This window comes from Theropithecus gelada, chromosome 1, assembly GCF_003255815.1.
Source record: "Theropithecus gelada isolate Dixy chromosome 1, Tgel_1.0, whole genome shotgun sequence".
NCBI classification, from domain to species: Eukaryota; Metazoa; Chordata; class Mammalia; order Primates; family Cercopithecidae; genus Theropithecus; species Theropithecus gelada.
This window is the reverse complement of record NC_037668.1, coordinates 135730753-135744512: the sequence shown is the minus strand read 5'-3', so window position 1 is coordinate 135744512 and position 13760 is coordinate 135730753. Positions and strand designations below refer to the sequence as shown.

At 36.6% G+C, this 13760-nt stretch overlaps 1 protein-coding gene across 3 annotated transcripts in view; it reads left to right on the top strand.

The window, feature by feature from the left end:
- Positions 1–13760, top strand: part of VAV3 (vav guanine nucleotide exchange factor 3) — a 397859-nt gene that overhangs the window by 324991 nt on the left and 59108 nt on the right. For all 3 annotated transcript variants that reach the window (XM_025385822.1, XM_025385815.1, XM_025385831.1), the window contains one exon: positions 5802–5938. In XM_025385822.1, coding sequence (XP_025241607.1) covers positions 5802–5938 — 137 coding nt within the window. The remainder of the gene's footprint in view (positions 1–5801; positions 5939–13760) is intronic.

Sequence of the window (13760 nt, the reverse complement as noted above, 5' to 3'; positions counted from 1 at the left end):
TTGGTAGCCTATAAACACCCTTTTAATCACTTGGACTCAGGAAGGGAAACATCACACACCGGGGCCTATCATGGGGAGGGGGGAGGGGGGAGGGATTGCATTGGGAGTTATACCTGATGTAAATGATGAGTTGATGGGTGCAGCACACCAACAAGGCACAAGTGTACATATGTAACAAACCTGCACGGTATGCACATGTACCCTACAACTTACAGTATAATAATAATAAATAAATTAAAAAAAAAAATCTTCCAAAGACATTATCATATCTTTCATCCTTGATTCGTGATTCACTAATACTCCAGTAGACAGTGCCAAAGAGTGACTAGTCAGTGGTTATGAAGTTGAAGGAAGGCATCTCTGCCTTGTCCTTGTTTTTACATGAGCTGTGACAGTGCTGTTTCCATTATTTGAGTCATCGTTGTTTATAAAAATAATGTAGGCTTCTCTGGTGAAAATTTTAAAAATTATTGATGGGGAGTGTTCCCTTTGTGAACAGTCAGTTCTTTAGACCAGTTTGTTTTCCACCAAATTACCTGCTTCTGTTGTAGCAGATGGTTTCCATGCTGTGGTTCCTTTTACTCCTCTCTGAAGACCAGCAAATCGATGAAAAAATCATGCTTTCTTAGAAAGAGCCTTGCAAGTTGTGATGGCAGGGGAATCCCAGCACCTAGCATCCCAGGCTCAGCCTGGTCATGGGGACCTGATTCTTAGATTGTAGACTTGTATCAGGAAAGGTCCAGATGTTAACTTATAAAGGGTTTTTTAGTTGGGAAGATGACAGGCAGCACTTATTTCACTGTAATTTTCTCAAAAACAAATTTGGCAGTGGTAGGTGTTGGTCATGGTGTTTTGCACATGTACCCACAAGAATGTGATTCTCAAACTTGGCTAGAGTTTGGATGTCACACCTAGGAAATTTATAGAAAAAAATAAAGTACACATTTTAGGGTCTTAACCAAGAATTATAAAAGGAAAATTTCCTAAAATTTTTATAGATATGAACATTTTTTTTTTTTTTTAAAGTTCCCTCTGGATGGAAGTCCATGCCCAGTTGTATTGTTATCTTAGAGTTCACCTGTCTGTCTATTCCATAGACTGACTATAGGCTGTTTGAAGGCAGGATACTTTGCCTTGCTTTCCTCTGAAACTGCCATGCCTAGCACTTATGGAATGCTGAAGTCACATTTGATGAATGAATGAATATGTTATGCTTGTGATCAGTTTCCCAGGATAAACCATCTACATTTTCTGATATCTTGTAAAACTAATTATTTTTTTTAATGTGGCTGTGTTTAGATTTTAAATTGGGCCTCAGAGGTGAAAGGCTAGCATATTACTGACAGCCCATTTATCTAGTAGGCAGCACTCTCCTCTAAGTTATTGCCTCGGGGAAGCCCATTGCATTAGGGCGGTGATATCAGCATCATGAATAGATACTAATCTATATTGTAGCAATCGCTCTTCTTGCCCTGCTTAGAAGACACAGTGGTTGATACTCCTACAATTAGCTGTTCAGTTCATTGAAGTTTGAAAGTTTATGTGAAAATTATTAGTGAAACAGTTTATATCTAGAAAATTTTCTAATAGGATTCTACTTAGAATTAACTTTTTTAAAAAGTACATGTGTCACTTGGCCTGTGTCACTCTTAGTGGTACTGAATTCAGATTTGAAAGGAAATTTTGTTACAGGTCTCCCTTTTAAAAACACTTCAGTATTGTTTTGGGAAACTGAAGCATTCTATGTACCTACATGTAGCTTTAGTTTTATTCAACCAGAAACACATGACTATTAGTAGAGTATAACTATCATTTTAATATTGCTAATTTGTTTGTTAATTCCTCCTGCATAAGTTTGACTTGGGGATCTTGTCTGATTTAAGACCAAGCACAAGTACTAGTGTGAACAAAAGTTAATGAGCAAAATTGTCAAGTTATATATTAAGGGCATAGTTAGCTGTACAACAAAGCTTTTGTTGTGGGGATAAAACAAGGTAAAATAATTAAACATCTGGCAGGAGATCTAATTTTGGCTTAGTATTTTAATCATATTCCCTTGGATAATTATAATTGATTACATAAAAGTTTTAGGAACTTCTAAGATTGCCCAAATACATATGTTGAAAGTACATGTGACTATTTTGCATTTAATGTCTGAAGGTAGTTGCAATATAAATATTCAGATTTGGGTGAGCAACACTGTAACTCAGCTAACATGTCTGTTGTAAATAAAGTTCTGGAGTGGAGAGAAACTAAACAATTGTTGGGTCTATATATTCCCCAGAAGAGAGAAGCAACTTTCTGGGATTAGTTGTGGGTTTATAATATAATGAAATGTGTATTTCTTGTCCCTTTTTAAAGAATATGACTGTCTGTTTCCAATTAATCACTGTCAGTGAGGAAATTTAGAGTTCAACTTTTGTAGTTTACACTACTTTGCACCTCAGCCTCCCTTGAAGTGTGGTAGCCAAGGAAAAATATGGAGTTATTTAAGGAACTGGGGATTTTAAGCCTGACCAAATTTTGAAAGACTAGTCTATGAAAAGGAGATTTGCTTCCTTCAGCATAATTCCAGATGGAAGGCAGTAGGTCAATGGAGAGAAGTTACATAGAGATTTTTAAGTAAGTTTCAAGAAGACCTTATTAATAAACTCTATGCAACAATAACTGAGTTGTCATGGGGACATGTGGTAAATGTTCTGCCCTGGACATTTTTAAACAGAGGTTAAAACCTATCAGAGGCATATTTTCTAAGGGAAGAAGAAAACCTACATTAAATTAATACTAAATGGCTGTTCAAAATATAAACATCTGTAAGTCTAATTTATTCTCCATTCTTGATCTCATTTGTGAAGAGTGATGCCTGCTGTGGCAGTAAATTGTGTTAAGAATTGTATTGATGATTGAGTGCTGACGTCAAGTTTAAGCCATTTCCTCTTATTTTAATTGCAATTTTTTATCTTTCAGTTAATGCGAGTGTGTTCACGTCCTTAGCAATGTAATGGTGCCTTTTTCATAAGAGGAAGAATATTAAAGGACATTTTGGAAAGCAACCATTTATCCCACCTGTAATGTAGAACACCTACTATATGCTAAAATCAGAAGCAAAGGGCAAGGTGTCGGAATTCATTATATCGCTGTGCCCTTGTTTCATTCCTTTTATCCTTTGATCTCTGTACTCCTGACAACAGATCATGCTGAAATGGGAAGTGCTGACTATCTGAAATAAATTGCCAAAGATAACCCTAACAAATGGCCAAAAACAACAACAACAACAACAACAAAAATTCCATTATATCATAAACTCACAACCCATTCCGCAACAAACCATGAGTTGAAGAAACACTGTACTTTGTAAGTTGATGATGGCTGAATAGAGGTTAATAACAATGTCCTAGTGGGTATTACCTGGGCTTAAGCATAATTCTTGGCAGGGTTTACACATTTTTGCTTTGGGGATGAGGTCAGCAACATACCTATAGTAGTGTGCTACTAGGTGAACTTCCTAAATGAAGCTCATGACCAAGAAGAAAGCAATACCAGAAGAGACAGAGTAAATAAAACACTTAGGAATAAGTGGGACTAGAAAAGCAGTATATCTTTCCTACTTTGTAGCATAGCTAGGTCCTATTACTTGACCGGAGTATACTAGTGTATGTACCCTTCGTAATGTTAAATTTTACATGTTATGGGCATGTTGTGGGCTTTCCAGTCCATCTACAAAAAGACGTATGAGACAGCATTGCTCTATCCCTAACACCTTACAGCCTCTTATGGAGCCTGGGTATTTCTGTATTTTAATTCCTAATATATATTTGGGTGGTGAAATGCCATCAAAGTTAATTTTTTCCTAAACACTCTATGAATTTTCAGTTGTTTCTTCTTAAGAATGATTGACTTGGGCATGTTGACAATAAAGGAACTGCTCTTTCCATCATTTGTCACATGGCGCTGCTCGCTTTTATCCCTGTGGCTCTTGGCAACGGAAAACCGCAGTGAAGTCCAGGGCTCAGGACTGGCCCCCGTATTTGAGGCCACATCAGCTGTTTGAGGTTTAAAAGATATTCTTTCTTGACTTCCACCTCTATTTAAAACTGTCAGAAAAACAAAATTACCCAGGCAGTCTACCAAATGAGATGCTTTCCTTGCCCTAGATGTGCTCAATAAAACAGAGGTGAACTGCAGTTCTCTCCCTTAAACATGGAGTTAACTATCATGCAAACCAGACTCCATTTAAAAAATTATTCTGCTTTGCATTACGTCCTCTTCCACCTGTTGGAGTTCTTAATCACTTGTGTGTATGGGATATTTAGGTTTCATTTTAAATTAGCAGTAGCAACTTAATAGAATGTGTAAAATAAACTCTCTGTACTAAAGGCATTTGCAGTGTATTGAGAGCAAGTCTGTTAAACATTTACCTGAGAGGAGTTCTCTTATAGAGTGTTGTTCAGGGGAAAGTCAATGAAATCTGCTGTTGCTGTTAGGGTGAGACCTTATGACATCTGGTAGGGAAATACTCCCTGAATTTGAGATTAAAATCATCCCTCTGGGGGTTCTGCGGCACGAGAACAGAAGCAAAGGAGGATGTAGCAACTCCTGACAAGCCTCAGCAGTCCCAGCAGCTAAACTGGGGTGAAGGGCACAGTGTTTTTCAACCTCTGCCTCCTGATTGGATTGATAAACAAGTGTTGACTAAAACTTTTCTAGTCTGTTCAGTTTATAACCACACTTGTTTTTCTCCCTCTGGCATGGTTGTTCAAAAGAATTTTGAGGACTTTAATAAACTGTTTGCTGAAGCATTTCATGTAGCTTTTGAGATTTTTCTAGGTAACTTAGACATCTAGAACCGAATGACAGTCATTCATCCTTCTTTATATGTTTAGTGCAGCATTTTCAGCCAGTTACAGCTTCACCATGGTTAATCATTAGAATAAAAAGTTCTGAAGCATAATAAAGGCTTCAGTCCTTTAATGTGCAAAAAATATCATGTTTATGAGTGGACCTCTCTTAGCTGGGAGCAGTTTCACCTGTAAACGAATAAGTGACTGTGAGGTTGTTCATTGTGACCAGTATTGCTGCACCTAGACCCATGTTCATTTGAAGCTGCTGTTCTCTCAAAAATGAAATATTGAACTGAGGCCTTCATTGTGCATTCAAAGAAATACAAAGAGAAGGAATGGATCTGTATTTCAAATATCATTGGTGCTATTGGCTTAGACATGTTCCCTTTATTGGGTCTGTTTTGCAAGCCTAAATTTGAGCCTGAAGAGTTTCTCCATATAAATGTCTTGAGTATTGCAGTGGCCCATCCATCACCTTTTTGCTTTTGAATTACAAAGATAACCTTAAGATATGATCCATATACTGGGCAATGTGATACATACACAGAAAGGGTGAGCCTCCTCAGTGATGAAATCAGCCAGTGCCCAAGAGGAAAGTAATAGGCAGAAAGGATAGAGTTGGTGAAAAAATTGATTCTTTTCCATTAAACTGTACATGATGTGTCTTTTATGAAGCAGGTATCAGCTGAAGGAGAAATATTTTTTCAACTAAAAAGAGATTGATGGTAAGGGAGAGGAAAAGTATGTCAGAGATCACGGGATAAATATGTGTCTTATTCTATTGCCATCTCATATAATGAGAAAGTTGAAAAGCATTCTATTGTAGTTACTTAAAATGTTTACTTGGACTTGGTGGTATTAACACTTTTAATGTTAATAATGGCTTTTTTTTGTAAAGTACATGTAGACTTCACACATCATTGTTTTTTCAATTCTAAAACTTGTTTGGCTTATTTTCAGGTTTACCAAAGATGCAGGTCATTAGGAACTATTCTGGAACACCACCCCCAGCTCTTCATGAAGGACCCCCTTTACACCTCCAGGCTGGGGATACGGTTGAACTTCTGAGAGGAGATGCACACAGTCTGTTTTGGCAGGTACTATTGTTACAGGAAAGGAGTCCTGATCCAGCCCCAAGAGAGGATTCTTACATCTTGTCCAAGAAAGAATTCAGGGCAAGTCCACAGTGCTAAGCAAAAGCAAGTTGATTAAGAAAGTAAAGGAATAAAAGAATGGCTACTCCATAGACAGAACAGCCCCGAGGGTTGCCGGTTGCCCATTTTTATGGTTATTTCTTGATGATATATTAAACAAGGGGTGGATCATTCATGCCTTCCCTTTTTAGACTGCACTGGGTAACTTCCTGACGTTGCCATGGCATTTGTAAACTGTCATGGCGCTGGTGGCAGTGTAGTAGTGAGGACGACGAGAGGTCACTCTCGTGGCCATCTTGGTTTTGGTGGGATTTAGTCAGCTTCTTTACTGCAACCTGTTTTATCAGCAAGGTCTTTATGACCTATATCTTGTGCCAACCTCCTGTCTCATACTGTGACTTAGAATGCCCTAACTTTCTGGGAATGCAACCGAGTAGGTTTCAGCCTCATTTTTACCCAGCTCCTATTTAAGATGGAGTTGCTCTGGTTCACACGCCTCTGACACTACCCAACAGTTTGTTAGATTTAGTGCATGATTTATTACTGCTTAAAGAAAAATGACTCTTGTCTTTAGAAACTGCATGCTTTCAGCTTCAGAAAAATTACATGATGTGTGGAAAATATTTTTTATTAACCTTTTTTATATTTACTAATGCCAAAGTGGGAACAAAAATTGGAACACTAGAGAAAAATACTATCAGTGCTGTGGGGTCATAATTATCATTTTTATTAAAAATTCCTACTTTACCAGAGCATTTTTTCCAAACCTAGGACCTGTGGGTATGATCTAATTTGCATGGCTTTAATATATTAACAGTTCACTTCAGGGGAACTACCTAATTAGCTTGCCTGTGGCCATTTCTGACCATATTTGCTTTTTGCCTACCCACGGTAATACCTGGAGTTCTCAGAGGTGCTCTGGGCATTATTCATAAAATCTGTGAAATGTAAAAAGTAAGTGAGCATATTGATGTTTGCCCATGATGAAATCTCTCTTGGGCCGTGGACCTTTTTATTTGGTTGAAACTTTTTTTGAACTTAGGTAAATATGGTATCATGTTAAGATTGAATAAAGCTGTTCATTAAATTCCTGAATTTCATGTGTATGTTAGAAATATTTCCCAATGATGTTGAGGAAAGAATTGGTTAAAAAATCTAGTGTGCATTGAGGGAAAAATAAGTGAGGATCAACAGATTATCACGAGTGAAATGTGGTTAGAGGTAAAAAGAGAGAAATCAGAGAAAAGACTGTTGGATAATAATCAACTGTGCACATGTGGAAGGGACAGCTATTTTATTTGCTTAAATCTATTTTATTGTCTGTCATCTTAATATAAGAATGCCCAAAGATTGAACATTTATCTCTAATCACCATTTCAACTGTGGTAGCCAATGAATTTTCCAAAGCTCCACCATTCTTCTTAAGTATCCCACTCCTTCCGAACTTCATCCTTCCCAGAAAAGGAAAGGTCTTCTTCAGACCACTTCTGTGTCTGTCAGCCTAACCAGAAAACGTACCTGCCTTTGTAGCCATAAGGTTCCTCACATTCAAGACTTATCTTTCTTCTTGATCTTTTTATCCTGTATTCCATCAACTGAATTTTGACTCCTAAATTTTCAACTTCATTCTCTCCACTGGCTCCTTTTCTATAGCATATAAATACTCTCAGTCTCCTCCCATATTAAACACATAACTCAACCTTTTGTCTGGTTATGCCAGACACTCTCTCACCCTCTTCCTCTCCACAACCAAAGCTAAGCTTGTTGGGGAAGTAGTCTATGCTCAATTTCTACCACTCCATGTCCTAGTCATAAGCCAGCCTCTTGCAGAAACTACTCCTTCTTGGATCATTAGTGCAACTTTATATAAAAACTTTGAGATGGATGGTAAATTGTGCATAGTTTAAGTGTACAATTTGAGAAGTTTGAACACACACACACACACACACACACACGCATATATATGTAAGTGAAACCATCAGTATAAGCATGAGAATAAACATATCCAATATCATCCCTAAAGGTTTTTGTGCCCCTTGGTAATCCCTCCATCATGCTCCTGTCTGTTGCTTTGTTCCGTCTCACGCAACAACCCTCAGCAACCACTGTTCTGCTTTCAGACTAGAGATGAGTTTGTATTTTTTTAGAATTTGATGTGCATCACATAGTATGTATAATTTTTTTGTGGCTTATTTCACACAACATGATTATCCTGAGATTCCATCGTGTTGCTATGTATAACAATAGCTCTTTCTTTTTATTGCTGATCATCATTCCATGTGTGGAACTAGCACAATTTGTTTACCCGTTAGCGTGTTGGTGGACTTTCAGGTTGCTACTAGTTTTTGGCTATTGCGAATAAAGCTTCTATGAACATTCAAATATAAATCTTTGTATGGACATAATGCTTTTATTTTTCTTAGGTACTAATGCCAAGAGAGGAATGTATAGATCATATGTAGATAATTGTTTTTCAAAGTGCCTATACCATGTTACATTTCTCCTAGTTGTATTTGAGAGTTCTGGGTGCCTCTTATCCTTGCCAACATTTGGTGTGGTCATTCTTCTTCTTTTTTTTTTTTTTTTAAATACAGGGTCTTGCTCTATTGCCCAGGCTGGAGTATAGTGGTACAGTCATAACTCACTGTAGCCTCAAACTCCTGGGCTCAAACCATCTTCCCATCTCAGCCTCCTGAGTAGTTGGAACAACAGGCATGTGTCACCATGCCTGGCTAATTTTTTAGAGATAGTGTCTAGCTAAGTTGCCCAGGCTGTTCTTGAACTCCTGGCCTCAAGCATCCCTCCCACCTCAGCCCGCCAAGTAGCTAGAATTACAAGCATGAGCCAGTATTTTAAATTGTATTTATCCTAGCAGGTATATAGTGGTGTCTCATTGTAGTTTTGATTTGCATTTTGTTAATCATTAATTCATTAATAATGCTGAACATCTTTTTGTGTGCTTATTTACCATCTATATAACTTTGCTGGTGAAGTGCTTGTTCAAATATTTTGTCAGATTTTTTAATGAGTCATGCATTTTTTTTATTATTTGGCTTTGAGAGCTCCCTAGATATTTTGGGTAAAAGTCCTTTATAAAACATTTTATTTCCATATATTTCTCCTAACCTGTGACTTGCTTTTTTTTTATTTTCTTGATAATGTCATACATAGAGCAGAAGTTTTTACCTTTTATGTAGTCCAATTTGTTAATTTGTTCTTTATATGGATCATGCTAAAGGTATTACATCTAACAAATCTTTGCCTACCCCAAAGTTACAAAGACATTCTCCTTTGTTATCTTCTGGAAGCCTTATAGTTTTAGGTTTTACATTTAGATTTATGATTCATTTTGAGGTTTTTTTTTTTTTTTAACTCATTAGGCCACTTTATTTTATTTTATTTTTTCATACTTTAAGTTCTAGGGTACATGTGCACAATGTGCAGGTTTGTTACGTCTGTATACATGTGCTATGTTGGTGTGCTGCACCCATTAACTCGTCATTTACATTAGTTATATCTCCTAATGCTATCCCTCCCTCCTCCCACTACCCCATGACAGGCCCCGGTGTGTGGTATTCCCCACCCTGTGTCCATGTGTTCTCATTGTTCAATTCCCACCTATGAGTGAGAACATGTGGTGTTTGGTTTTCTGTCCTTGTGATAGTTTGCTGAGAATGATGGTTTCCAGCTTCATCCATGCCCCTACAAAGGACATGAACTCATCCTTTTTTTATGGCTGCATAGTATTCCATGGTGTATATGTGCCACATTTTCTTAATTCAATCTGTCACTGATGGACATTTGGGTTGGTTCCAAGTCTTTGGTATTGTGAATAGTGCCGCAATAAACATACGCATGCACGTGTCTTTATAGCAGCATGAGTTATAATCCTTTGGGTATATCCCCAGTAATGGGATGGCTGGGTCAAGTGATATTTCTAGTTCTAGATCCTTGAGGAATCGCCACAGTCTTCCACAATGGTTGAACTAGTTTACAGTCCCACCAGCAGTGTAAAGGTGTTCGTATTTCTCCACATCCTCTCCAGCACCTGTTGTTTCCTGACTTTTTAATGATTGCCATTCTAACTGGTGTGAGATGGTATCTCATCGTGGTTTTGGTTTGCATTTCTCTGATGGCCAGTGATGATGAGCATTTTTTCATGTGTCTGTTGGCTGCATAAATGTCTCCTTTTGAGAAGTGTCTGTTCATATCCTTTGCCCAGTTTTTGATGGGGTTGTTTGATTTTTTCTTGTAAATTTATTTAAATTCCTTGTAGATTCTGAATATTAGCCCTTTGTCAGATGGGTAGATTGCAGAAATTTTCTCTATTCTGTAGGTTGCCTGTTCACTCCCTCAGAGTTTTTTTTTTTTCATTTGCTTGTTTTTTTTGTTGTTGTTGTTGTTTTTAATATGGTACTAATGGCAAGGTTTTTTTACATATGGATATCTAGGTGTTCCAGCAGCATTTGTTGAAAATGCGATTATTTCTCCACTGGATTGTCTTTGTACATTTGTAGATAATGTGTTGTCCATACATATGTGTGTATTTATATCTTTATGAGTGTGTACACATATATTTATGTATATGTATCTATATATGTGTGTATATATATCTTTATATATGTGTGTATGTGTCTTTGTGTGTATATTTTATATGTGTGTGTATATATATCTTTATATGTGTGTGTGTATACATATCTTTATATATCTGTAGGTCTGTTTCTGTATTCTATTTTGTTACATTGATTTCTTTCTCTATCTTTATACCAATGTGATGCTGTCTTGATTACTGTAGCTAATAAGATGTCTTGAAGTCAGACAATGTTAGTCCTCCAAATTTATTCTTTTCCTTTTTTCATAGGTGTTTTGAGTTTTTTTGGTCCTTTGCGTGTCTATGAATTTTGCAATCACCTTATCAACTTCACCAATAAAAAAAGCTTGTTGAGATTTTGATTGGGATCACATGGAATTGTAGATCAATATTGGAAAATTGACATCCTGACAAGATTGAGTCTTCCAATCACTGAACATACTCCTCATTTATTTAGGTCTTTAATTCTCAGAAGTGTTTTTCAGTTTTCAGAGTTAAGGTCATATACATCTTTTGTCATATTTATCTGTAATTATTTCGCATTTCATTTTGATGCTATTATAAATGAGTTTTAAAATTTTAATTTCTATTGTAAATTGTGAGATATAGAAATACAGTTGATTTTTGTATGTTGATCCCTTATTCTTTAACTCTTATTATATTCACTTACTAGTTCTTGTAGCTTTCCTTGTGTAGATTCCAACAGGTTTTTTAATGTAGACATCACGTTGCCAATGAATACAGAGTTTTACTTCTTCTTTTGCGATCTGATTGCCTTTTATTTCTTTTCCTTGACTTATTGCAATGGCTAGAATGTCCAGTAAAATATCAAATAGAAGTCATGAGAGAGTATATCCTTGCCTTATTCCTGATCTTAGAGAAAAACATTAAGTCTCTTACCATTAAGTATGACATTATCTGCAGTTTCTCATAAATGCCCTTCATCAAGTTGAGGACATTGCCTTCTATTCCTAGTTTGCTGCAAGTTTTCATCAGTAATAGATGTTGGATTTTTGTCAAATGCTCTTCTGCATCCATTGAAATGATGATAAAATTTTTTTTGTTTTTATTAATGTGGCAAATTTGATTTTCATATGTTAAATCAACATTTCTTTTCTATGATTAAATCCCAAATAGCAATTATATATTACCCTTTTTATATTTTGTTTTATTTTCATGTAATATGTTTGCCTGGTTTGGGTAATAATGTAATGTTCAAGGAATGAGTTGGGATCTAGTCCCTTCTCTTCAATTTTCTAAAAGAGATTTATAGAATTAGCATTATTTCTTCCCAAAGTGTTTTGTGGAATTTACTAGGGAAGCTATTTAGGCCTAGAGTTTGCTTAGTAGAAGGTTTTGTTTTGTTGTTTGTTTATTTTGAGACGGAGTCTCGCTCTGTCGCCCAGGCTGGATAGGCTGGAGTGCAGTGGCACGATCTCGGCTCACCACAACCTCTGCCTCCTGGGTTCAAGCAATTCTCATGCCTCAGCCACAGGAGTAGCTGGGATTACAGGTGAACGTCACCACGCCTGCCCAGCTAATTTTTGTACTTTTAGTAGAAACGAAGTTTCACCATGTTGCCCAGGCTGGTGTCAAACTCCTGACCTCAAGTGATCTGCCCTCCTCAGCCTCCCAAAGTGCTAGGATTACAGGCGTGAGTCAGCACACCTGGCCTAGAAGTTAAAAAAAAATAAAATTATAAAACAAACATAGGGCTATTCAGGTTATTTGCTTCCCCTTGAGTGAGTTTGGTAGTTTGTGGTTTTCAAGGAATTTGTCCATTTTGTCTAAGTTGTCAAATTTAATGGCATGAATTTTTATTCATAATGTTTCTTCATTATCCTTTTAATATCTGTAGAATCTGTGGTTGTATTATCTGTCTCATTCCCAATATCACTAATGTATCTTTTTTTGCCTGGTCAACCCGACTAGATAGGTATACATTTTATTGATCTTCTAATAGAACCAGCTTTTGGTTTTATTGGTTCTATTGTTTTTTTCTCCTGTATCATCGATTTCTGCTCTGATTTTTATTACTTTCTATCTATTCTTTTGGGCTTAATTTGCTCTTCTTTTGCTAGTTTGTTAAGGTAGGGTGTTTGCTCACTGATTTGTGTACTTTCCTTTCTTTTGCTAATATAGTTAGTACTGCAAATTTCTTTCTAAGTGCTACTTTGGTGCCTTCCCAAAATTTTGCAAAGTTCTGTATTTTCATTTTCAGTCAGTCCAAAATACAGATGGTCCTTGACTTATGATGGTTTGATTTACTGATTTTTCAACTTCACAATGATGTAAAATGATACACATGCAGTAGAAACTATACTTGGAGGACCCATGCAACCATTCTGTTTTTCACTTTCAGTATGGTATTCAATAAATTATATCAGCTATTCAGTACTTTATTATAAAATAAACTTTGTGTTATATTATTTTGAGCAACTGCAGGCTAATTGTTTTGAGCATGTTTAAGGTAGGCTAGGCTAAACTATTATGTTCAGTATGGTAGATGTATTAAATGCATTTTTGATTTTCAGTGTCTTCTAACCAGGCAGAATTCTCTCTTATTTATTCTTTCCTTATAGTAATGATGACAACAGTAGCACCAACAACTGATATTCACTGTACATTTTTATGTACAGGGTAGAGTTTTAAGAATACCTTTGTTAATACATATCATACTAATGAAAATTATATGAAATGAATTACTATTATTATCCTCATTTTATGGATGAGTGAACTGAGCCACTGTGAGGTTGAATAGCCTGCCCAAAGACATATAGCTAGTAACTTAGCAGAGCTGTGATTCAGACATAGGAATTCTGGCCAAGAGTCCAAGCTCTTTACTATTACACTCTAGCACTTGTTTTACAATCATGTTGTTTATGATGAAGCTCATGCTGCCTTCCTAAACTTCATGCACCTTAGGGATATTGGGATGGTGGCTGTCTTTATGCTAATTAAAGAAACTAGGTTTGTGAGTTTCTTTCACTGTCATCATCAAACTTGTGACAGTGTTTCAGTTTTGTGATTATTGTACAACAATTTATTATTTCTCATAATGCTATGGATGATAAGGTGGTTCTTCTGCTTCAGTTCATGGTTGGGGCGCTGGGAGCCGCTGAAAGATCCCGAATGCCCGTGTCCACAGGATTGGCAGTTAGTGTTAGCCTTTGT